General features: G+C 42.2%; 1 protein-coding gene and 1 pseudogene across 1 annotated transcript; both read right to left on the reverse strand.

Moving 5' to 3' along the window:
* Window positions 1-16,255: 16,255 nt before the first annotated feature.
* LOC147867064 (uncharacterized) lies at window positions 16,256-17,038 on the reverse strand (annotated as a pseudogene).
* Window positions 17,039-23,917: 6,879 nt separating this feature from the next.
* On the reverse strand, window positions 23,918-24,575 carry LOC147867065 (uncharacterized). The gene is made up of 2 exons (XM_087339659.1): window positions 24,204-24,575; window positions 23,918-24,170 (listed from the first exon to the last, which is right to left on the reverse strand). The coding sequence occupies exons 1-2, from the start codon at window positions 24,573-24,575 to the stop codon at window positions 23,943-23,945; spliced, it is 600 nt and encodes a 199-aa protein (XP_087195785.1). The 3' UTR covers window positions 23,918-23,942.
* Between the last annotated feature and the right edge of the window lie 1,712 nt (window positions 24,576-26,287).

Genomic DNA, 26,287 nt, shown 5'->3' on the forward strand with positions numbered 1-26,287 from the left:
CATCCTCCACCTTAATGAAGTTGGAGGGCATTCTCTACTCTCCAACCAGCTATTGGTCCAAGTGGCCCACATAAAGCGCAAGTGGCAAAGGGATAAAAAAACATTTTAGAATGAGATGACAAAGGCCAAGCTTTTGACAATAATCAAGACAATCAAGGGTTTGGTTGACGAAGACCCCAAAGCATACTTGGAAAACAATTGAGAGATCATTCACTCTTCAAGATTAATGTACTTCAAGGAGTGCAAAGTTATCACTACTAACTACCATGAGTAGATGCATCTCAATCATAGCACTAGATGATGCATAAGAGATAACATCCTTTGTCAAACTTGCCTGAGCACGCCAAACACTAGATCAAGTTTAACAATTATGCATGAGTTGTGCCATAGAAGGCTTTATAAAAATCCTAAGGATCAAAGTTTAAAAGGCGGGCTTGAAAGCAACCAAAGCCTCCAAAATCAAGATCACCTCATCAAACTCCAATACCTCAACAATGAGCACAAAGTGGCAACCATAATGAACACCTATGTGGAAATCTAGAAAAAGGCCAAATAATATCACTAAAGGGCTCACTTTGTGGAGAGTAAAGTCAATGAGTAGGGGGAACTTGTGAGCTCCTAAGTAGAAGTTGACGTGTACTTGATGAGGCAAGAGGCTTTTGAAAGATATGAGGTGGTTGACATGTAGGAAGTCTATATTAGGTGTATCGATAGGAGGGAGGCTTGGTGCCACACAACAACATTGATGTCAATAAAGGTGGGCAACTGCTCCATGAGCAACAATGTTGCATGGAGGCTCGTAATGCTCCCTTCATGTAGTGCAACATAATGAGTTCCTTTGTATAGGTCGTCTCAAAGGTGAGTGGCTCAAAGGTAGGACATGGAATACTTGATTTAGAGATGTGGGTTCCAATATCGCCACTCGCTGAATAAGCATAGAACCTCAATAATCCTTTACAAGAGACTTCATGAGCTTGATCAAGTTGGCTTTGACAAGTTATTTTCCCACATTTCATCCTTCATGAAGAATTCCATGAACATTTCCCATTGGCTAATTTCATGTGTAGATGTTCTTTGTAATTACTCGAAGGTTTTTCATTGACATTTCCCTTTGTAGACACTTTATTAGCAAATTCTATGAAGCATTTAAAGAAACATAATGTGTGAAATGGGTTTTCAAGGATAATATGATGTAGTTTAGATGAAACTCACAATTTTGGAAAATGAAAAATTGGTTAACAAATGCAATTATCAACTCAAATAATGTAGGATCTACTTTCAATGTGATATTGCTAGAAATGATGTTGGATGCATATGGAATAAAATTAAGAAAGAAAGAATCAGTCGGATGTATGGTGAATCTATGATCGACGTCATCAACACCTTGGTTTTATTGAGTCTCCCCCACGTGCTTGTGATTTGCTACCTCGTGAATCCTTCATGATTCATTACCCTGTGAAGTTTCAGATGTCAACAAACTTGGCCATGATGTATCAACGTCCTTGTCAAATATGAATTGAATTTCCTCTTTTTAACATCCCCAATTACTTTTTCTTTTAGCATGCACCTATAATTCTTATTTTCGTATACGGGGTCGGTTTGACAAAAAGCACAAGTGGCACATTTGCCCTTACTACATGCTCTCCATCGTTGCTTTGCTATTGTATATTCACCCTTTTTCCTCTAGTCATTCTTGAATGGTGCTTGTCAGTAATCCCAATTTCTTACTCATAGGTGATGCCAAAGGCTCAACAATTTTGCTTCTTTTTTGTTTGATCGTGGTTTAGCCGTTGTTAAGTGAACCAAGTGTTGGTTATCATGTGGGCTCTTGTAGATTATTCAAGTATGTAAGCAATCTTCTATAAATATAAATGGGCATGGTATAATTTCTAGCTAAACTAATTATGTATATTAAAAAAAAGACTAACTTCACTCATAAAGAATGATGATCTCACAAAATAAATGAATATAGTTAGTTGATGATGTAGGAAGGATTGAAAGGGCCAAATAAGCATTAAATACATATGATTAGTTGGAAAGAGTCAGTAACGGAGACACAATCTCACCCCAACACTAACATCTATAATTGTGCGGGAATTTATCCAATTTTGAGGTAGAGGAAGTAGGAAACCAAAGAAGATAACATATAACACCTGGTCATTTGAAACATGTAATATGTCTTTTACTTATATTTACATATAATACATCTTAAAGGAGAATGTGGAGATTGCAAGTAAGAGTTGCTATTATATCGAAGAGAAATATTCCAATGACACATACGCGTGACACCGTCAATGTTGAATGAAACAAGTATACAATAACATTCCAATATGACATTAAAATGAAAGAGTATAAAATCATGGAATATTTTGTGCATAATATGAATATCATACCCCAAAGAACGATTGTCTTCAACTAATTTCATAGGTATTTACATACAACACATCCTAAAGAAAATTGTGGAGGTTATACAATTAAGAGTTACTACTATGTCGACAGGAACTTTCGAATCACACATGATTCATGACACCGTCAATGTGTAAATAAACCGAAAAACAATAACTTTTCAACTTCTTGATCTTGATCGAGACAATCCCAAATACCTTGGATCCTATTTTGATGAAGTTCACTTGCTCAGGGTCCTTCTCCAATGCAACACAGTTTTGGAACATCTTTAATGCACATGTTGTAGTCATACTTGGTAGTAGAATGGAATAAGCCTTGTTACACCAATTGAATACCAGTCTATACCTTAATCTAAATCAATGTGATAAGACTCATATTATATACTTGTCCCAAAGAACAAATCTAAAACCCAATCATATGTGTTTGGAAATAACTCAATCAAGCGGTTAATTAATCTTTGGGGTTTTTGATAGGGGTTCACGAGACTCTTATCATCAGATACATGGCGTAGTTTCTTAGTCACAGCCGGGCACAAAATATAGTTGAGAACATTTCTTTCATTCACATGTGCCCAAGCCTTCTTCTTCGTAATTGCATAGTAATACCCCACACAAAGATGTTCCATTGCACTAACCATTCGATCTCCCGGGCTACATGTGATATTTGTTTTAATCCTATTTACAATATACAATAGTGTTAAGAATACATTTCGCACATATTAAAATAACATTTACAAAATAAAAATAACTTGTAACTTACCAATGCATATGTTTAGTTGCGTGGCATCGCAACTTCAAAGCAGTTGTGACTGACAATGATTGACCCATGCTATGAAATATTACAATTCTCCATAATGGTGGCAGGGTCAAATATGCGAAGTCCTTTACCATCTTCTCAATTTGTGCGTACTTATATGGCACATCATCATACGTGGATACCGCGATCCCGAATCCATATGGTATGTCAGCTATAAGTAGTGTATAGTGCCTCTTAGGCAATATGTTAAATATATTACCTACTTGCCCATTAAATACACTATAATGCAACTGCCGGAAAGGGTTGGCTCTATATAGAAAACTTTTTACAATCTCTAAATCCTCAAGGACCTCCAACTCCTTTGCTTTCGTCATTCTCTTCTCATATTTTGCACGTTCCAAGTGCGTAATAAACGAGCTTGGAATGCCTTCATTGCTGCCTCCTGCCTTTTTGGAACAAGGTGGTTCTGCAATGATAAATTTGATTAGGAAATACCACGACAAAGAAATCAATTAAAAGTCTGAAAATACATACCCATTCTCTAAATACAATAAAGAATTCCTCTAAAGCTTTATATGATGATGTCATAGGGCAAGCATGCTCTACATCCTCCCATGTTGGAAGCGACAATTTCTTCATCATCAATTCTTGGATCTTCATATATACTTTATGGTTAAAAACCAAAGAAATTATTGGTCAAATCATCAAAACAAAACAACAAACGAATTAAAGAAGTACCAATCATTTATACTTTTGAAACTCGGTAACCATCTCTTCTAAATTAAATTTCTTGGTAGCCACTCGCGAAAGTACAAATATAGGAAATTTGTCATCTTTGATGCCTTGCAGCGATTGTTAAGGAAGTAACTTCATATCTTCTGGTAACTCCTCGATTATCAAGTCACTTTTATGTGACTTTGACTTTATCTCCACTTGAGGATCTACCTTAGCCTTCTTTGCTTGTTGTCCTTTCACCTCTTTCCGCTCCCACATCCTGAATATTTTATCTTGCAAATCACATACCTCCTCTGTTCTAAAGGCTAGCTGAAACCACGAGTCATATTTTCACAATCCTTTTGACTTTGTGCTTTCATCAATTGCTATACCCACCACCAATAGACATTGTCGACGTAGTCCAGGATGTAGTCTGGGACCATATCTTTGCAATGCATTGAGGTATTCGTGATGAAAAAAAACTTATTTGCTCGATACAAGACATCTTTTGTCTATAATCATTATCATTATTATGGTTCCAAGCTAACAACTTGGCCTCTTTATGAGTAAGACCTGAATAGACTTTACATTCGGCGTACTTGAAGAATGTATTGATCTTTTATGAGTTGACGTCAGGCTTCAGCCGAATGGATCCTCCAATAACATAGAGTGTACTAAGTATAGTCATCAACAAAACTATACATGAAATCCGCTATTGTTGGCATTGATCAAGATCAACCATTATGAGGAATGGTACTACTAGTATGTGTGGATTAATCTTCATTTTGCTCTTAAGGTTTTGCACGTGCACAACATGCCAGGGCTCTCGAATTTCCAATGGTCGTCTTCTTGTCACAGGATCTACTAGCGGGCTTTGAATAGAATAGATAGGCAAATGGAAAAGTTGGCCTTTACTTACCAGTTTCGTCTTTATAATGTTTTCTCTTAATATTTGATTCTGCTCAGACTTCAATATGCCTGATGACATTAGATGCCTTCCAAGAGGAACAACTTCAACTTGTTCCTCCTCTTCCACAAACTCCAAGACATTGAGTTCATCGTCATTAGGCTTAGCTTGTTTATGGTACTTCTTATGTTCCGATTTGGACTTCCAAGATGGTTTTGGAGGTGTCTCAGCTTCCATGATCATAAGCTCCCCGACAACATAAGGGCGAAGCGCCACAATCAATTTTTTTTTGTTTGTAAGTCTTTACGTAAATTTTTGGGATGGCAACAATCATCCATTAAGTTGTCATCATCGACTTGGACACGTTGATTCCCACCCAAGCTTTCCACATCCAAGACACTTACAATGTTGGAATCACTATCTTCATATTCAAGATTTCGAATCTTCCCATATGTGAAAGTCTTACCTAACTTGAGTTTGCCTTTGCCTTCGGTCTTAGCAAAAATGAGGAGCAATATGCTGTCTTCCTCGACATAAACTAAGCTCCATTCTAAGTCCACGTAATTTTTCAATTTTTGTTCTGCTGGCCTTTCATCCACCTACCTGTTGGTATTACGCAACAATGACTTCGAGGTCCCATCACCACCATATTCAAAGGGAGTCCTATGTGACTTGTCCATTAAAAAGCTATCTGAGCCCCTCTTTGGTGGAGAGCGCTGAGAGCCCTTCTGTGTTGGTGACCTGATCTTCAACTTGAATGTTGGGACTTTTTGCCGTGGCTCACTAAAATGGGAAAACAACTCATATAATAATAAAATAGCACAAAATATAGTAAATTGAGCCAAAAACAGATGATTTTTTCCCTAAAGTAGATGTGTTTTCCCTTGCGTCACAAGCGCGGACAAGCACCGGGCCTCTATCCGCTAGTGGTTATGGATGATGGGCGGCTGAAGTGACGCACTAATGTGGTTAGAGTGAGAGAGAGAGAAACAGAAATTGAGGAAATTTTTAAGATAGATAGGTAGATAGATACACATCACCAATAAGATAACAAAGTTTTCTTATTATTAATTTTCGATTTGATACATAGATTGATTCATAGATTGTTCGATTCATCCATTGATTGATCCTCCCCCCATTACACAAGCCTTACAAGGGTTTTTATAGGTTTATCTATCCTTCTAACATGCACAAAACCCTGGGCTTGAACCCATGGTTTTCGGGCACACGGTTTTCCTTGTGGCATGCACAAAACCATAGGCTAAAACCATGGTTTTGTGTACACGGTTTTGTATGTTTGTTTCCTATGGAATACTAAAAATGAGAAGGAAATATACAAAATCTAAAGCACTTAGTAGTAGCTTTAGTGGTAAGATAATTGCTTCCTATCTTAGAAGTGCAAGGTTGAAATCTTGCTTGCACCCTACCCTTCTATATGCACTTGAATGTCATCAGACCGTAGGCTAATTTTCATATTTATAATCATGTGTATAATGTGTGTGGAGCCACACTATTTCACAATTTCTCCCATTGGACATAGAACATCACGACATCCACCCCCACCAAACCGCACATCCTTCGGCATGTGCCAAGAAGAAAAGAGTGATGTGGCAGAGTCAAAAGGTGGTTTGTCTTTGATTTCCTCCTTCCTTACTCGTTGTCCTTTGTCCTCCATTTTGAGTACATGCATTCCTTCCACCCGATCAACCATATCATTCGATCGCCTTTTGCATTTCCATGACCACTTGTCGCAGCCCCTTTTGCTCCTCTTGAGCGTAACTCTTCATGCATCGTACATGTGCCGCCTTCATCTCGACCATCTCCTTGGTCATCAAACTTCCTCGGATTGTCTTTTCTCATCTTATGCTTGCTTTTCCTCATGCTCACAACATCAACATCATCATGATACTCATCCCAAATAACATTTTCTAGATTTTCCATACTTATACCCTTGTAATCATTATGTAACCCCACGTCATCATGGACATATTTTTGTAGAATGTCCAAATCATCACAAATCCCTATTCTATTTTCATAATGGATGTCTTCATGAATGTCACCATTTGATCTAGTGAAAAATCTATCCCGAAGAAAACCAAGGCAACCTAAAACACACAATTCCTCTTCGTCACTCTCACCCTCATCATTACCCTTATCATAACCATATCCATAAAAAGTGCATAACTTTTTACCATCATAACCCTCATTCTTCTTATGGCACTCACTCTTACCATCAATAATACACTCTCCCTTACTATCATCAAGCCCTAAATCATCATCATCATTACGTTTAAATGTAAAGTTTTTATCCCTTCCTAACTTCTTCTCTTGTTCGTGGTTCTCATTAAACCTATCATACTTGTCATAAGATTTTAAACCATGAAAGTCTTGATCCCAACTACTCTCACCATCACGACTTTCGTTGAGTGCTTTTTCATTAGCACAACCATGAAGAGCTCGACATTGATTCCTCCTCTTGTGTTCACAGTAATCTTTGTCACGATCATAACCTTGTAGATCTCGAGCACTCTTTGTGAGTTTGTAATGATCTTTGTCTTTGTCATGATTGTGTAGATCTTGATCGGTCTCCTCAAGCCCACGTTCTTTGTCAGATGTCTCTTCACCATAGCATCCTTGAGTATCTTCATCTTTCCTTATGATCCCACTTTCTTCGCTGAAAGTCTCTTCATGACCACATCCTTGAGTATCTTGGTCATTCCCCTCGAATTGATGTTCTTGATTGCTTGTCTCTTTATGATTGCATCCTTCTCGATCTTCCCTGTTGAGCCCATGTTCTTCATCACATGTCTCTTCACGATTGCAACTACGCCGATCTTGATCATCTTCATCGTCGTCACCATCGAGCAAACCATGAAAAGGTTGAGGCCCGAAATTTGATGTCAGAACCGCTTCGTAAAAATCCGGAACTTCTTGATATAGTCTTTCAACTTGATTTTCCAACATGAGATACTCCAACGCTCTACCCTTTTCATCATGCAACATCATTTCGATGGCTTTCCTTACCAATGGAAGCATCTCGAGCCTCGGACCACCTTGTATTCTTATCGACTCCTCTAAGTCGTACGCTGCCAAGATCGCATCCTCTATTTGTAATGCCCCCATAACCTCCTTGTGTTGTTCACGTCGGGTTCACCAATAGATATCGTGTGGCGCGTGACACACGTGCCAAACGTCGGAATGTGCGCATCACAAGTGTGAACAAGCACCGGGCCTCTATCCGCTAGTGGTTATGGATGATGGGCGATGATTGGTGATGGAGATGGTGTGTTTAATGAGGATGATGGGCGTTATGGGATCGATGGTGAGAGAGACGACAAGCATTGAGAAACATTGTGGGGTGGGGGGTGGTGCCTAGAATGGCTCCACCCCCCTCCCAAGGGGGTTCAACGTTAAGGGGAGGGAAGAGAGAGAGGGAGAGAGAGATGAAAAGAGAGAGATTGAGAGAGAAATGGTTATTCATGTTTCATTCATTCCCCATAAGGGGTTAAATAGTACAAGAGGGGGTAGATACATAGGGGTGTAAGCCCCCTCGAGCATTCATACTGGACACTCACTCACACCTCCTCGTATCCATCCACATGCACACACGTGTGCCTGTGTTCACATACGTATAGACTCACAATTACATTTATGCCCCATACACCACAACATCATGATAACATTCGACCCTCACTCATCACACTTGACTCTCCTTACATCTCGTATGGGGTAACACAATATGGCATGCCCGTGGGAGAGTGCCTTGCACGTCGATCCCACATGCCTTGATGATGATATTTCTTCGACCGGGACTTCCATCGGTCCTTTCAACGATCGACTCCCTCGATCGAAGTGCTTGACTCGAACATCTTTATCGGTCAACAAATCTTTCCGGGACACAAACATTCTCATTCTGTCGGCTTACGAACTTCGTCATGGGTCCAAAATCATGTCGTGTATATATATGTTCTTCCTTTGTTTTGAGTGTGTGTGAGTAGTCTTGGGGATTTTCAAAATTTTGGTGGTGCCCTCTTGTTTTTTAAAATTTTGATATGTACCCTTATGTTGATGAAATTTTCTCGTTACGTCCTCATAATTTAAAAAAAAAATTCTGTTCAATACCCCTACGTAATTGAAATTCTCACATATGCCCTCAGCATATACCCCTTATCATCTCTTTTTTCCCTCTTCTTCTTCTTTCTACATTTCTTCATTCCTTTTTGCTGTTTTGCCTCTCCCGCTCTTTTCTTTGTCTGTCCATCTTTTTCCTGTCTTTCTCTTCTTTCTCTTCCTTCTATGTTCATCAGCGGCTACATCTCCTTCCGCTTCTTCTTCTTCTTCTTCTTCTTCTCTTCTCTCTTCTTCTTGTTTTTCTCTTTCACGATCCCTTCTTGTTCGATTTCTTCTGCAAATATTCCCTTCTTCTCTCTTTCTTCCTCTGTTTTGGTTACAGGTATCATTGGCTGTCTATCTATCTCTGTCGCGTCTTCCATCTTTCTCTATTGTTTGTTGTAACCATCGCCATTGCCGCCCATCTCTATCCAGCCCTTCTAGCTCTCTCACCTTCTGATGTTCTATATGTTTTCGTTTTCGTTTTCGTCTTCGGCTCCGGTGCCGTCTCTGTCTGTCGTTGTCCATCGCTTCGCTGTCCATCTACGTCGGCGTCTCTCTCTTCGTTTGCCCCTGTCCAATTGGTCTTTTTCCGCTATTCGACCCTCGGTTTGGCTGTCGCTTTCCGACGTTTTCCATCTATGTCTTGGTGGTTGTCCGGCCACCACTCCGTTGCAGACTCCATCACCATCTTTGTCGGTTTTTGTCCGCGTCTGAGTCTCTGTCTCCGTTGCCGTCTCCGACCGCTCTCCGATCGGCACTTTTCCGGCCTCTCGTCAGTCTCTATCGGTGTCGCCGTTCTGGGCATCGATCTGTCTTAGTCCAATTCGTTCCGGTCAGTTTTCCGGCAGTCGGTTCGGCTGTTGTCCAGCTGCTCCCATCTTTGGCCATTTCAGTCGACTTCCGCTCCATCACCGTTGCTTTTATCAAGCTTTCCACTGTTTGGCCTCTATCTGGCCACTCCATCTTCGGCCAGTGTCTCTCCGGTCTTCTTTCGGCATCATCATTGTTCCTGCCATCAGTTGTCGAGCCGCCACCATAGCTCTAGCCCCTATCCGGCCGTTCTTGATGTTGTCCGACCACTCCGACCACTTCTTGGCCGTTGGTATGTGGCCACCACCGTCTTTTCGATCTATCGTGTTTTTCCAGCCGTCTTTGTCTGCTTTTTGGCCGGTCTCCGGCTGCCGACTGTTCTTGGCTACTATCTGTCGGTCGGTCCGGTTGTCCGTCTCTGACTATATCTTTCCGGTCCTTCGTTCATTCTTCCGTCATTCTTCCATCCATTCGTTCGATCGTTTCCGACCATCAAGTCGTTGTTCAACGGCCTTTGTCTCTTTGCATATCTGTCATTGTTGACCTTGTCTGACTGTCTTCGTTTCTGGCTACGTCGTGTCAGTGTCTATGTCTCCGTCTGGGTTTGCCAGTCGCCTCTGTCGTTGTCTGTTGACCGCCCATTTCGTCTGACCGTTTGTCTGATCTGGTCCGGTCCTTCGTCTTTCTAGCTGTGTCTGTCTGGCTGGCCGTGCCCTTCCGAGACTTTGTCTCTGGTTCCGCCATTCTGCATTGCCCATGGTCTTTGTGTGGCATCTCTGTCGCAGTCGACATCCATGTCTCTGTTTGTCTGGTGGTCTTCTTCTCTGTTAGGTGTCTCCGACCGTGTCTTTCCGGTGTTGTTGGTTTCTATGGTCTTCGATGTCTGGTTTGCATTTGCATCTCTTCTCTGTCTTCTATGGTCCTTCGGTGTTAACCAACTCTGGTTCTTGTTCCGATTCCGGTTCCGACTCTCTCCGCGTCCGTGCATTCTCAGCACCTCCTGTCGGTCTCCGCTCCACACACTGCGACTTTCTCCGCAGTCTCCTAGTGGGCTTCTCTTTCCGGTCGTGCTGGCACCGGTTCCCTCTGTGTTGATGTTTGTCCAGTTGTGCATCTTGCACCACGCTTTTGAGAACACACTCATTGTCGCTAACCGCTTTCGGAAACACGCACATGGACACTAATCGCAACCTCGCACAAACATTGTTGTCATTCATGCATTCCTCCATAGACTTCCTCCAACATCTTCATCGTCATTTTCGCGTTTCGCCATTTCTTGCACTTAGTCGCTATGGCTTGCACATCTACGTATCATTCTTCGACTCCGTCTCCAAAGGGGGGTCGCCTTAGTGGTCACCAAAAGGTGTTGTATGTTTTAGGGTTAGGGTTAATGGTAATGATGATTGGTGATGGAGATGGTGTGTTTAATGAGGATGATGGGCATTATGGGATCAATGGTGAGAGAGACGACAAGCATTGAGAAACATTGTGGGGTGGGGGGTGGTGCCTAGAATGGCTCCACCCCCCTCCCAAGGGGGTTCAACGTTAAGGGGAGGGAAGAGAGAGATGAAAAGAGAGAGATTGAGAGAGAAATGGTTACTCAGGTTTCATTCATTCCCCATAAGGGGTTAAATAATACAAGAGGGGGTAGATACATAGGGGTGTAAGCCCCCTCGAGCATTCATACTGGACACTCACTCACACCTCCTCGTATCCATCCACATGCACACATGTGTGCATGTGTTCACATACGTATAGACTCACAATTACATTTATGCCCCATACACCACAACATCATGATAACATTCGACCCTCGCTCATCACACTTGACTCTCCATACATCTCGTACGGGGTAACAACGGCTGAAGTGACGCACTAATGTGTTTAGAGTGAGAGAGAGAGAAACGGAAATTGAGGAAATTTTTAAGATAGATAGGTAGATAGATACACATCACCAATAAGATAACGAAGTTTTCTTATTATTAATTTTCGATTTGATACATAGATTGATTCATAGATTGTTCGATTCATCCATTGATTGATCCCCCCCCATTACACAAGCCTTACAAGGGTTTTTATAGGTTTATCTATACTTCTAACATGCACAAAACCATGGGCTTGAACCCATGGTTTTCGGGCACACGGTTTTCCTTGTGGCATGCACAAAACCATAGGCTAAAACCATGGTTTTGTGTATACGGTTTTGTATGTTTGTTTCCTATTGAATGCTAAAAATGAGAAGGAAATATACAAAATCTAAAGCACTTAGTAGTAGCTTTAGTGGTAAGATAATTGCTTCCTATCTTAGAAGTGCAAGGTTGAAATCTTGCTTGTACCCTACCCTTCTATATGCACTTGAATGTCATCAGACCGTAGGCTAATTTTCATATTTATAATCATGTGTATAATGTGTGTGGAGCCACACTATTTCACAATTTCTCCCATTGGACACAGAACATCACGACACCGTAATCCGATGTCGTGCATCAGATTTCGGATGCAAGCCTATAGTGAAGACAACTACAGTTGGTAAAATTGGGGCCAAGAAAAAAAGCATCTTTAAAGAATCTTTTGGAATCTTTGTATTTAGGTTAATATAACATATCTGGCAATTTTCTTTCCCTTGTTCATGTTAACTACTTGGCCACGTGTGTAGAAAAATGCGAAAATCAAGAGTGCTGACTTATTTGTGCTCCTGAGCTCTTCAACTTCTTAAGTGTGATAATAACAAAGAGGGGAAGACCTTCCTTATATTGTGAAATGCTCTCAAGAATAGCCTCCATTTCATTATGTCTCAAGTTACACTTTATAGACTCTCTCTTAGCGTGGAGGGTGTTCTCCCGCTCCAATTAGCTCTACTAATTATGGGGCTTGGTGGGGGCCTAGTTTGGGTGTGGTGCATGAGGCTTGGTAGGGGCCTAATTTGGGTGTGGTCTATGTGTGGTGCATGGGGCTTGGTAGGGGCCTAATCTAGGTGTGGTCCATGTGACCACCACAATTCCCCCTTGTAAAAAAAGTTACTGTGCAGTCGAAGCGCGACGAGGCGTGGACGACGGTTCCAGACGGGGGGATGACACGGGCGTGGGCGTAGGCATGAGTGTGGGCGGGGGCGGTGGTAGTTGATGGAAGGGCTTCATGCGAGACTGGTGAGCAAAGGTAGAGCGGTTGTTGGAGGCGCGGCGGAGCAGGTATGTAGTGTCGCGTATCTGCTTTTGAACTTCGAAGGGACCGATCCATCGGTGCATGAGCGATTCGCTGAGACCGCGACTTTGTCACCGACGTGGTATTGATGGTCGACACGGCCTATATCGTGTTGTCGTTTTTGGCGTAGTTGTGCCTGGTGCAGGTTGCTCGTGATGGCTTTGCGGAGGAGGGGCTGGAGTTGTTGTAGGTGGGACCACCAAGACACTGCGTCAGCGTGGAGTCGTGTGGTTGGTTGCGGGACTGCCACTTCTGGGGGTAAGCGCGGGTCCCTTCCATAAAGGGCCCGAAATGGGCTAATGCGGGTAGAGGCTTGCACAGTTGTGTTGTAGGCATGCGTAACGAAGGGCAAGATTCGGTCCCAGGTTGAGTGCAGCGGATCGATGTAGGCTGAGATTTGTTGTTTTAAGGTTCGATTGAGGCGCTCCGTCAACCCATTCGTTTGCGGATGGTAGGGTGACGTGAATAACTGTTGGATTCCTAGTTGTGTTGAAACGAGGCGTAGGAGCTCACCGTTGAACTGGGGTCCTCGATCGGACAAGATTTGGAGTGGGCAACCGTGGGGGAAGATGATTTTCTCCAATAGTTTGGAGGCGATGGTCATAGCCTTTGCATCTGGGATAGCGGCCGTCTCAGCCCAACGCGTCAAGTACTCGGTGATGACAAGGATGAATTTGTTCCCTCCTTGTGACTCGGGAAAGGGGCCCATAATGTCCCATCCGACGATTTCAAATGGAGCTTGAACTTGTATCGGATGTAAGAGGCCTTGAGCCACTTGAGGTGATTTGATGGCCTGACATAAGTTGCATGCTTTGATGTAGGAGGCGACCTCGTGGCGTAGCCCAGGCCAATAGAATTTGCGACGAATTTTGTCGAGCACCTTATGAAAACCCAAGTGGCCGGACAACGGGTGATCGTGGAAGAAACGAAGGTAAGACTGGCGTAGTTGCTCAGGCACGTAGACTCGGGGTTCTTTGCCTACTTGACAAAAAAGTAGGACATTATCCTGGATCATGAATTGCTTGGTGAGGGATGATGTCGGTTCAGCTCGTAGGCGGTGGCAGATATCTTGGATTTGTTTGTCGTGTTGTTGCATGTTGGCCATTTGGGACGAGGATATGGGGAAATCGATTGTGTTGGAGGTGATCTGGTTCGCCTGAAAGGATATGCGGGATAATCCATCGGCGACGATGTTTTGTGGACCATGGCGATAGTGCAGAGTGAATGTGTAATCCTGTAGCGCCAAAACCCAACGAAGTAAGCGGCCGGGTGGATGAGCCTTCTTTATGAGGGAGAGCAGTGGCTGATGGTCGGTTTCGACTGATGTATTTGATCCGTGAAGGTATGGGTGGAAACGATGGAATGCCCAGACGATGGCGAGGAACTCTTTTTCAGTTGTCGAGTAATTTTGTTCGGCTTTGGTAAGTGACCGACTGATGTAGGCAATCAGGCGGAGTTGGTCGTTGTCGTCGGATTGGAGCAGGACCACACCAAGGACGACATTGGAGGCATCCGTCTGCAGATGGAAAGGCTTCGTGAAATCAGGGTGGGCCAGGAGGTCAGAGGCTTGGAGTGTTCTCTTGAGCTGCAGGAAGCTGGATTCGCAGGCTTCGGTCCACAGGAAGGGTGCGTCTTTTTGTAGGAGCACGCGTAGTGGGGCTGACAGGTCGGCTAGCCGTGGGATGAAACGAAGAGAGAACGTGAGGAGGCCGAGGAAGCGTTGAAGCTGCTTGACTGTGGTGGGGCGTGGGAATTTTTGGACTGCTTCTGTCTTCTCCGGGTCCATTTGTATTCCGTCGGAGGAGATGACGTACCCAAGGAAGCAGAGGCACGTACTACCCCATCGGCACTTCTTCCATTGCAGCTGCAATCGATAGCGTTGAACACAAGTTAGGACCTCCCGAAGGACTTGAAGGTGTTCTGCCCAAGTGCTTGTATGTACCAGAATATCGTCTAGATAGACGATGACGACACGACGGGTGATGAGATCATCGAAGATGGCATTAGCCATTCGCTGGAATGTGCTCCCCGCATCAGATAGGCCAAAGGGCATCCGTGTGAACTGAAAAATGCCTTTCCTAGTGCGGAATGCAGTTTTGTGGGCATCGTGAGGATTCATCGGGATCTGCCAATATCCCGAGGCTAGATCGAGGGAGGTGAAGTACTTTGATTTGCCAAGCTGGTCGAGGAGGTCATCGATACGAGGGAGAGGGTATCGGTCATGGGTGGTGACATGGTTCAGTTGTCGGAAGTCGACACAAAAGCGGTAAGAACCATCCCCTTTCTTTACCATGTGTGGCTCCGAGATCCACTCGCTCTTGGAAGGTGTGATAATCCCTTGTTGGAGCATAGTTTTGATGGCGTTGTCGATGCGCTCGTGGTCGAGAGGCGAGCGACGTCGGGGAGCTGCGTTGATGGGGCGGGCGTTGCCTGTAGGAATCGTGTGGTGAATCGGAAAACAGACCGAGGGAGGTTTTACAGGTGGTGTAGACAACGAGGGAAAGGTGGCGAGGAGCCGTCTGATGTCGTTGATGCGCTCCGCCGGTGATATCAGGTACTGTGTGTTGCTGATGTGGGTGGTATCCCGCGGAGCAGTGAAGAGCGCGATCGGAATGTGATTTGGGAGGATGAGCTGTTGTGCGGAGAAATCGAGACAGGCTTGACTATGGAGGAACCAATCACATCCCAAGGTGATTGGGAACAACTGGCGCGGGAGGACGTAGAAACGATGGTGGATCTGGGCGGAACTAATGGTGAGCATGCACCTGACTTGCGTATGTGAGTGGTACACCCGTTGTTGGTCGCCGAAGAGGATTTTAATGGGCGGTGCGTGGCTCGTGGGAAGTTGTAATTGGGTGACTAAATCTGCGCTGATGGAAGAGATGTTGTTGCCGGAGTCGAGGAGAACTTCTTGGGTCGTGTGCTGGAGGCGGGCGATTGTGGTACAAACGGGCGAAGTTGATGAAGTGGAGGCGTGGACGTGCGGGGGCGGCTCGATCGTGGGAGAAACGGGAGAAGTTGAGGACGTGGAGACGTGGACGTGCGGGGGCGGCTCTCCCTGCGGCACCCCGCGCATTAGTTTTCCGGGAGCTCAGAGAGGGAGGCAGCGTCAGCTAATTGGACGTTCTGCTTCTGTTGGTGATTCTGCCACTTTCGGCAGTGACGCCGAATGTGGCCATAGTTGTTGCAGTAGAAACATTTGGGGCGTCCCTGGCTGTCTCGTTCGGGCAATGCACGCTTGGCCCGTAATTGCGCGTTCTGGATGTCGATGTCCATGGGAGTGATGGCTGGTATAGTGTTTGTATGATCATGACTGAGATTACCTGGTGTGTGCATGTCGTGCGCGTTTGCAGCTTCGATGCGTTGGGCAGTGAGGATGGCTTCGTGTAGTGTCGTCGGGCCTTGATCGCGTACACGGCGGCAGAGGTCATGTCGTATACGCGGCCAGAAAAAAAACAACTTCATGTCCTCCGACATGTTGGCGTCAGCCCGGCGTAGGATCTACACAAAACGAACCGCGAACTGGGTGATGGGTTCGCGTGGTTGTTGGGTAATTGACTCAAGTTGTTGTAGGGCCGTCTGGCGGGAGTCTTGATGAGCAAAATTTCGAATCATGGCTGCCCGTAGCAGATCCCAGTCGTTGCGTGTCTCTTCGGGTTGTTGTACAAGCCATGTTGCCGCGATATTCTCGAGGAGTGTCTTCATCTCCATTGCCTTCCGAGGGTGTGGCCATTGGTGGTAACTGGCCACCATTTCGAAATGATCCAGCCAAGAGAGGACGTCTTCCGATGGTAGGCCGGAGAACGGTTTTGGGCGAACTCGAGAGTCCGGGAGATTTTGTTGTGGCTCGGATCGTGCTGAAAGAAAGGACAACATGGCTTGGTTAGTATGGTTAACTTGTAAAATGATGTTGGACAGAGCTTGAACCAGTTGGTCGATTGGCGATGTGGGCTGGTGTCCTTGATTGTGTTGTAGGAATTCCGGATTCATCGAGTTTGCGTTGCCGTCGTTGTTGTCGTGTTGCATCGTGGCGGGCGTTGTTGGGGTCGTGAGTTGGGGTGGCTTGGCCCGTCTTCTCCACCAAGATGTGAAATGCTCTAGATGTGAAATGCTCTCAAGAATAGCCTCCATTTCATTATGTCTCAAGTTACACTTTATAGACTCTCTCTTAGCGTGGAGGGTGTTCTCCCGCTCCAATTAGCTCTACTAATTATGGGGCTTGGTGGGGGCCTAGTTTGGGTGTGGTGCATGAGGCTTGGTAGGGGCCTAATTTGGGTGTGGTCTATGTGTGGTGCATGGGGCTTGGTAGGGGCCTAATCTAGGTGTGGTCCATGTGACCACCACAATATAGTAGAATAAAAAATTAGTAAAAAAATTAGAAAACATATAGAGAAAACAAGTCTTGATGAAAAGTGGTTCTATTATATGGTGATTACCAAATATGTTGTTTATTTTCTAGCAACCCTACTACTTTTTAAACTTCTTGATCTCGACGTAAATAAACAAAATGTCATCAAATTCTACTAGAAGTTCCTTATTTTTTATAAACCCTTTTACATTATCTAATAACTCCCTATTCTCAATTGAAGAGTACAACTATCTCGGTGTAGGAAACGGCCAACATCAACGGTTGACTTCTGATATTATGCATAGCTCAAATTCATTTTTCTTGATCGAGCCTGTCAACTCCCGTGGTTTCCAAATGAGCAAATGGTGTGCAAAAAGTGACAAGGTTGATACATCTAGTAATGAGGCTTGCATAACTAAACCTCTCAATTTCAAAAGAATTCCTCGACAAGTGAATGCCAAAAGATTTAACTTCTTGACTTCGGATCATCAAATTGCAATAGATACAAACAAATCATGTTGTGGAAGTCTATGTCTTACTAAGTTTGGCAAGACAAACCTAAAGCTATTATGAGAAAAGTACTGATCACTTAAAGGTGAAGAACAATATATTTTTTTGATTTCACATATGCAACTAATTTTAGACCACATAGTAGCGGCTAATTCAACACATGTTGAATATTACCTTACACTTTGTACTAAATGTTGTCGAGATGATTTAAAAATTGCTTATATCATTGGTAATATGAGGCTACATCGAATTCAACAACGTTTAGTAAAAGGATCGTGGGGGCCTTTCGACAAGAATATAGCTGGATCTAAGGGTCTAATTGGGCCCCATGCTATTAGGTGGATGGAGATATATTTCTCGAAGCAATGTGATGTTATGCCTACAACTGGAAGATTGCATTTGCCTGATAACTTTACTCGTCATGAGGTATACCAAGCATATAAGGATGACATATTGTTAGAAATTGTACCTTACGTACAATATCAACATTTCAATCGATTATGGAAGTTACAGTTAACAATGTGGTTATACTTCGTAAGGTTTGGATGGGTGTTTGTTAAGTTTGGCAAGTTTAAAAAGCATGGCAAAGAGTGGGAGAAATGATGAAGAAATAAAAAATTATAAGAATCTATTGAAAGAACATCGTGAAAGTGAAGCCTTGGAACGTTCAAAAGCTATGCACCACTGACAAAAAGTGATTCAATCACCAGAAAGTATATGTGCTTGATTATAGATGGCATGGATAAGAAGATGACTTGTTTGTCGCACTTTCAAAGGTTGCCTAAGGACATTGGCGATGAATGCCTTGTTCAAATGCATTTAGTAGGTTATTTGTCGTTCTGTTAGGCAATAACGCCTCAAGTCTTCTTGACTTATCCTAATATCTACAATGATCCTAATCTTATTGTGACAGTCATACAAAGAGTGTTACAGTCCTGGCAAGGTATCCTCCCGCCAATTCTATATCTGCAACTTGACCACAGAGCCAAAGAAAACAAAAACTTGACTGTTTTCGATTATTTAAGCATGCTTGTAGAGAAGGGGATATTTAAGAAGATTAAGGTGAAATTCTTACTAGTTGGTCATACCCATGATCATATAGATCAAATGTTTATTAGGTTCTCAAAGAAATTAGCAAGATGTGATGCTTTTACGCTTTCGGCGCTATCAAAGTTGATCATAGAAACTTATACCCCAAAGCTAGAAGTACAACATCTGAATGAGGTGTATGATTTTAAATGATTCTGCAATAATATAAGTTTTAACCATGTTTTCCTCATAAAATAAAGTTATAAAAGCCACAACACGACATTGTTGTATGCCAAACAATACTCATCTAGCTCACAATGGGAGCCACAACAGGGTTGTAGGCTATTATTGAGCTTTCTAGATGCGGAAATCCATGTTGCAAAACAAATGCAGTATGACGATCATAAGAAAAATGGCTTTTGATAGTTCAAATAATGAGTAAAAGATATATTGGATGCGATGGCTTGAAGAGAAACAAAAAAATATTGAGCGCACCGAGAAATATGCTATTGATCAAAATGTTGACTGGTGGAGTAATTTGTTCAACCATCAGCATACGATTCTAGATAACCACCTTGTTGGATACTGGCCACTTCAATATTTGTTCACATGGAATATTGGTGTAGGATCCTTGGTGTCCATGACTCGTCATCATTCATTAGAAAATACCGAACTTAATAATCTAGTTTGCCCACGACAAAGAGATATTGCATGTGGAACCAAGAATATCACGTACTGTAGAGGCAAGATGGCAAGGCAATTTGCATGAGCTACAAGTTGGTATGTTGGTTGCAACATTAACTGGGGGGTGATGAGTTGGGCCATCCCTTTTGGATTGCGAAAATTCTTGAAATGATTAAGGATGAAGAAGGCAATCAAGTTCAGTCCATTGTGGTTCATTGGTATCATACATGTTCCCAAGATGCATTTACTAGGAAGTACTCTTTAGAGATGGTTAAGGATGTCAGAGGCGCAAGCAGAAAGCCGTCACGGGTAGATCATAAGCCCAAGAAACTAGAAAGAAGATAACCAAATGGATGAGTGGTATTAACTGAAAGACTCCATAACTGGTGTTGTTCACCCAATGAATTCCTTCAAGGTGAACTCAACTATTTATACTAAGCGGCATGCATACCTATTGCACGCATGTGATACAATAGAGCATGTAGGTATGCATGCTTGTCCCAAGTGTAAATAATACAAGGGAGCAACTTCCCAAGTGTAAATAATACAAGGTTCAGCAACTATGCACATAATGCTAGTCAAAAACTACAAGGAGCAATTATACACATGATTGTATACTAGATATGTTGGTTATCACATAACACTGGATTATAACATGGTCATGTCAAGACTTCGAATCTTGACAAAAGCGGAGAAGAAAGAATACACATTATATGTTATATGTTGGTTATCACATATACTAGATATGGTGGTTATCACATAACACTAGATTATAACATGGTCATGTCAAGAGTTCGAATCTTGACAAAAACGGAGAAGAAAGAATCTATTGCACACGTCTATTCTCATGTCAGTTGATAATGTAGACATATTAGTGTATGACTTCTCCTTGACCAAAACAGGTCATCTAAGATAGACCACGATCAAGATAATAAAAGAGAAGATCCCAAATGTGTCTCTCAACACGATGCAAGGGCGAACAAGGAGCATGTCTCATAATCACGATGGCGTTGGATTGCAATTGGATGATGGAGACAAAGACAATGTGTTGGTTGCTAGTGATGTGATGATGAGGATGAGACCTCACAAAGCTCTTCTAGTTCATCGGCTGGGTCTGAAAATGATGGCATAGCTTTGGGAAGTGATTGTTATGATACATGAACTATAAAGATTGTATTTTACATCAAAATGTCGATTCACGAATATGTATAAATAGGTGGTATTCCTTTTGTAAATTTTGTACATTATTTTGTAAGTTTGTCGTGTCTATTATTGGAAAGCCCTAAACTTTTGGACATGCTAAAAATCAATATATATTGGGTCATTTTTTAATGGCACCCCTTTTTTTGAAACGATCACTTTTGTGCCTGTTTTTGACAGAAAGTTCTTAAAATGCGACATATTACATGTTTCAAATGACCCAGAGTTATATTAAAAACTTAAGAGAGTAGGAAGGTTTACATAAAGATTATTGTAATTGATGTAGAGAACTTCCTTTCAGTGATCCTACTATGTTGATTCCTCTCCCTCTATAACTAAGTGCCTAACTCTATGGATTCCTAAGTGTAATTAGCTGTTAAGTAATTAAGTGATTAATGTCTTTAATTAAAGTAATTAAAGCATTAGAGTGAGATGGTTCTCTATCATCTATTACACCACCTTATTGTGCATTTAGTTGCCTTTCCACCACCTACCTAAGCGAGCCGAGCCTTAAAAGATGGGACATACAATTCCATGTGATGGGCTAGCTATAATTTGAATTGAAGCCAACTAGCTTGCCTTGAATCCAACCAAAGTTGGTCCTCATGATAACTACACAAGCTTGACAATGAGATTGGAGTAGCAAACATTCCTAAAGATTTCGCTATCCACAATGACAACCGACCAACAATTGTGCAAATCTAACATGGTTAGAAATTATCTCCATGAGTTGGTGATGGCATGGCCCATTAACTTTATATCCTCGTACTTGTTATTTCTGTTGTTGCTATCTCTTAGACTAGTTGGTTGGCAACAACTCTAAGTTGGTATATTGCTTTGTGAGCATTGTCTGGCTTCTACGCATCCATGTAACTTGGTCCATGTAAGAATTCATCTCTAAGAAGCTCATGAAATGATATTTGTAGTAGATCATATTTTGGGGAAGTTCCTTTAGTGTGACCAACGTCTTCTAGGTATAGAGTTGCCTTAAGGCTTTGCCATGGTCTTTTGCTCTGTTCAGCATTTTGGAGAGGTATATAATGTGGAGAGGGCGGAAAGTTCAAAAAATCAAAGTCATGTTGTTGAACCATTTCATCACCTACTTTTACCATGATCCTTTTGGTTGTTCTATTGTCACCATTTTCTTTGACGCTTTCAATTTCAAGTATTTATGTGTAATTCTTTGTCGACCTATGGGAAGAACCAAATTCTAACATAAGACGCTTGAGGTGGGGAATTAGGAGATATAAATGACCCAATGTTGAGACACCTACAAAACAATCACACAATACTAACAATAAGGAAATAATAAGGAGCTCATACTTAACCAACACAAAATTGAGTAGAGATATGTAAATGGACAACATATCGCTAACATGAAATAACCATGGAGAACATATCACTTCAAAATTAGACATTAAATATCTCTAGACTCTAATTGCAATCTCTATTGTTTGATGACTTGATGTGTACTTGAAAATATTAAACACTATGAAGTTATGTTATATCTGTTGCTAAATTAGTGAGAATTGTTTGGCTTTAAATAATTCATGAAGCATTAATATTATTACAATAATGTGAACTAGAAGAAAATAAATGCCACAACAACATCGATCAAATATACATCATAGTTCAAAACATTTTGAAAATAAATAAATGAGATTTTAAATTAAAGAATGCATCCATTATTTCTTTGTCACTCTCACAATGATATCAAAGGATATGACAATGTATGACTACAACACAAATACGAGACGTGCAAGGCATGTTATGGTTTATCTCCCCATGGAATCCCATTGGTCTCATGTAGGGTTGGGAGCTCTCTCTCAAGAATAACATGATCATTGGTGGTCACTTGCAGTTGTGAATACTATGGTTATAGTAGAGATCCTCCCTTTTTTATGTTTGTTTGAAAGTGGAATGGGTCCCCATATGGAATCTCCCTCAATATTGTGTTATATGTCAAATCTCAACACCCTATAAAGGAGCTTCTACAATCCTAAAGGAGAAAAAAACAAGACAGAACAAAAGTTTTATATTTCTAACAAAACCTAAAGCGTGCATTTGCTTCTTTCCACCATGAATTATTCCACATTAGAGTTATTCAACCAATAAACTTATTAAAGTGAAAGTAAACATTCCCTTAACAACGCTAGATTGTTCATAAGCCTAAGTTAAACATATATATAGTATAGTTTTGCAACAAAAGAACTTCAACATTAATAACTTAACCAAAACACAACGTCTCTATAATACCCAAAGCTTTTAATTGTGAAAACAAAAGGAGATTGTTACAACTCTAATCACATTGGCAGTTGTGTTGACATAATTAAAAAGTAAATCACATACGATTAAGAAAATGATCGGTAAAGAAACCCCCCAAAGATCAATTGGGTGGGCTATCGTTACAAAATTTCGCTATTTTTAGCTTGGTAGGGGAATCTACTAGAGGAACCATTTTGGGCATTAAGGTGGGGTCAAGTTAACAGAGGGTGTTTTGTTGGGCATTGCACTGCTTGAGAATTAAAGAAAAATAAAATGACAAAGGGATGAAAAGGGATTAGAACATCTACGAGTTATTAGTTGTTTCAATTAGGGATTCAAGGAGTGGTGCGTGTGTCACATTAATAGCCTACTTGGTGCATTGATATGGTACTAAGTATTAATGAAGTAAATATGGAAAATACTAGGGACTCATGAGATAAAATGAGAAGTAGAAAATGAGAGAGGTGTAGAAAATGAGATAGATTGATGATACACATACTAGATTCAAGATCTATAGAGATGGTGGTATGTTAGTGTTCTCCGGAGACCACGAGGATGATAGATGCAATGAGTACATAGATATGTTACAAGGGACTTCGAGTGGCCACAAACATGGCCAATGTTTTCGTGGGGCACTAGATGAGCGACAAGAGTCTCCTACGTGTGTGATCGGGATGTCTAGATGCTTTTCGAAATGTTTGCTTCTAGCAATGCCTAAACAACGTTGAGAGACTAGTCTAGTAGTGATAAGATGTGGGGGACTAGATGTGAGGTGTTGCTACAAGGGGGTCCTCCTAAGTGGTGTTGTCGGGATGCCCGATGGTTTACCGGAAGTCTGCTCCTCGCAAGGACCTAACTAACTAAACAAGCCGAAAGTTTGCTCCTCGCAAGGAACTAATGAACTAAACAAGCCGAAAGTTTGCTCCCCGCAAGGACCTAATGAACTAAACAAGCCGATCGATCGAGGAGACGGGACGGGACGGGATGGGACGGAATCAATCAAATGAACCCTGTTTGCTTGAGAATGGCATTGCGAACTTGTCGGAGATCTCGGCCTTTAAGGGTACGGCCCACGCCTTGGCATAGAGAGAAGGCCGATCCGCCATAGCTAGTGACCGCCGCCCGTTGCTCGGCTACCATCACGTGAGGCGGCACATGCCACGAGCGCGGCCGAGCCGGAGGAGACACGCGTGCCGATCCTCCTCCTCTTCCTTCCTCTTCTCCTTCTCCTTCTCCTCCTCCTTCTTCTGCTGCTGCTACTGCTTCATTTTCTCCATCTTCTTCCAAGTCTTCTCCTCCTGTCTCTTCCACAAGATTTCCTCCGATCTTCTCCATCTTCGGGGCATAGTGATTCCTGCGAACCGGGATGTCTATAGAATTGCTGGATGAAGAAGAAGAAGAAGAAGAAGATGATGATGATGATGATGAAGATGGAGCAGATATGGTGGAGGTATGATCAGAACTCCTGCAATTAAGAGTATGGTGATGGTAGTAAAGATCTATGGCGGCGGAGAGGCCAGGCGAGGAGGAGGGCTGCGTGAAGCTAGGCAGTCGAGGAGCCATCGCCATCGCCGCCGCCGCCTGATGATGACGATCTGCGCTGCTGCTCTTCTGCATGTGTGCAGAGTCCATGTCTGTCAGTCGGTGATGGAGGCTGCAAAGAAGGTGCAGGTTTTTTTTAGGGTTTGGAATGGGAGAGCTCAGCGCAAGCAAAGCCAAAATGCATCAATGGCGCCGCTGCAGATTCCCACCTCTCTGTCTGTCTGTCTGTCTGTCTGTCTGTCTGTCTGTCTGTTTAGGGTTTAGGGTTTGTCTCCTTCCGCCTGTGTCAAAGTACATACATACATATACGTATACATCGCCATCGCCATCGCCATCACATCTTCTCTCTCTCTCTCTCTCTCTCTCTCTCTCTTTCTTTCTTCTTCTGGCCTTTCTTTCTCGCCTCCCTCCAACCGCGTGCCGCCACGTGGCCTTCGCCATCCCCGCCTCGCGTCATCGTCCACGTCAGCTCTGTCCTGCTCACGTGGCCGGCGCCCCATTGGCTACTTCGCCTAAAGGTCCTGCCACGTGGATGCATCCAATTGGCTCCGTGATCTTTTGAGCACTTTTCTAAATAATAATATAGCTTTTTGGAATAAATCAATGAATAAATCATTTTAAATTTTAGATGCTCCTGTAATAAAGACTTTTTCAAGAAAAAAGAAAAAGAAAATGTAATTAATTCCTCTTTTTCTTCCCAAAACTTAATGCAAAAGAATTAAAAGAGAGATAACAATTTTATTGGTACCTAAATATAAATAACCAAGTCAAAACCAAATAAATTGGGGATATATATATATATATAATATCTATAAATAAATAGGTATATATATACATATAGTATATTATTGAGTTCAATTAGATACAAATGATTGGGCTCTTTCTCATTACTTAGAAATACATGTAATCAGTGGGCTCTTTCTCAATGGATAGAAATCATTGGGCTCTTTCTCATCTCTTAGAAGATTTCAAGTTTTAGAAATCGCTCGAGCTCCAATGCCTGTACTAGAGCCGTACGGGGGCTACTCATGTGGATTAGAAACTTGAGGTGCATCGTCTTAGCCTTGACTGACCACATATGTACGCAATTCCAATAATGCAGGAGACCATTCTTTCTACTTCGTGTTGTTGCCTACGCAACACCCCCATCTTGCCTGCTCAATGTGTCACATTCTTGCTCCACATACCAATAGGAAAACATTGGGCGAGCATTCTTTTATTTCCTTGGTGTCATTGCCTACACATCACATGTATGTCTGTATGCTTATCTTGTCAACATGTCACATTATCGTTATACATACTACAAACCAATGGTTAAACATTCCTACCTTCCATTGTTCTCTTTTAGCCCCATGGTAGTAACTATTTCTTGTCACTTGTGTGTACCATATTCGCCCCCCCTAGAGGTCTCACGCACACAAATAAGTTTTTAAAAAAAGGAAAAAAGAAAACATTTCAAATTTCTAAATTAGTGTTTTACCCATGTTATTTAGGTACATTATCTATTCAATGCTCTAGTGGTTTCGTCTTTTCATAGTTACCAAACAATTACCCTTGACGTCAACTTGGCAATGCATCTCCACCTCACTCGCTTGTCACAATCCCAAATTTATAAAAAAATGCATTTCTTCAATTTCCTAGTTGCATTTTGTAAGGCACTCGGCTATTTTCAACCCTTGTCTCATGGTTTTAAGAAATATTTTAGTTAACCTTAATTATTTAAGGGAAACCAAGGTCATCAAACTTAAACAAGGAGGCACTTAAATAGTAGTCTAATATGAAGGCTTACTTTTTGGGACGGG

This window comes from Azolla caroliniana, unplaced genomic scaffold, assembly GCF_043228905.1.
Source record: "Azolla caroliniana isolate FFs.n. ecotype wild unplaced genomic scaffold, voAzoCaro1.0.p SCAF_2, whole genome shotgun sequence".
In the NCBI taxonomy this organism is placed as follows: Eukaryota; Viridiplantae; Streptophyta; class Polypodiopsida; order Salviniales; family Salviniaceae; genus Azolla; species Azolla caroliniana.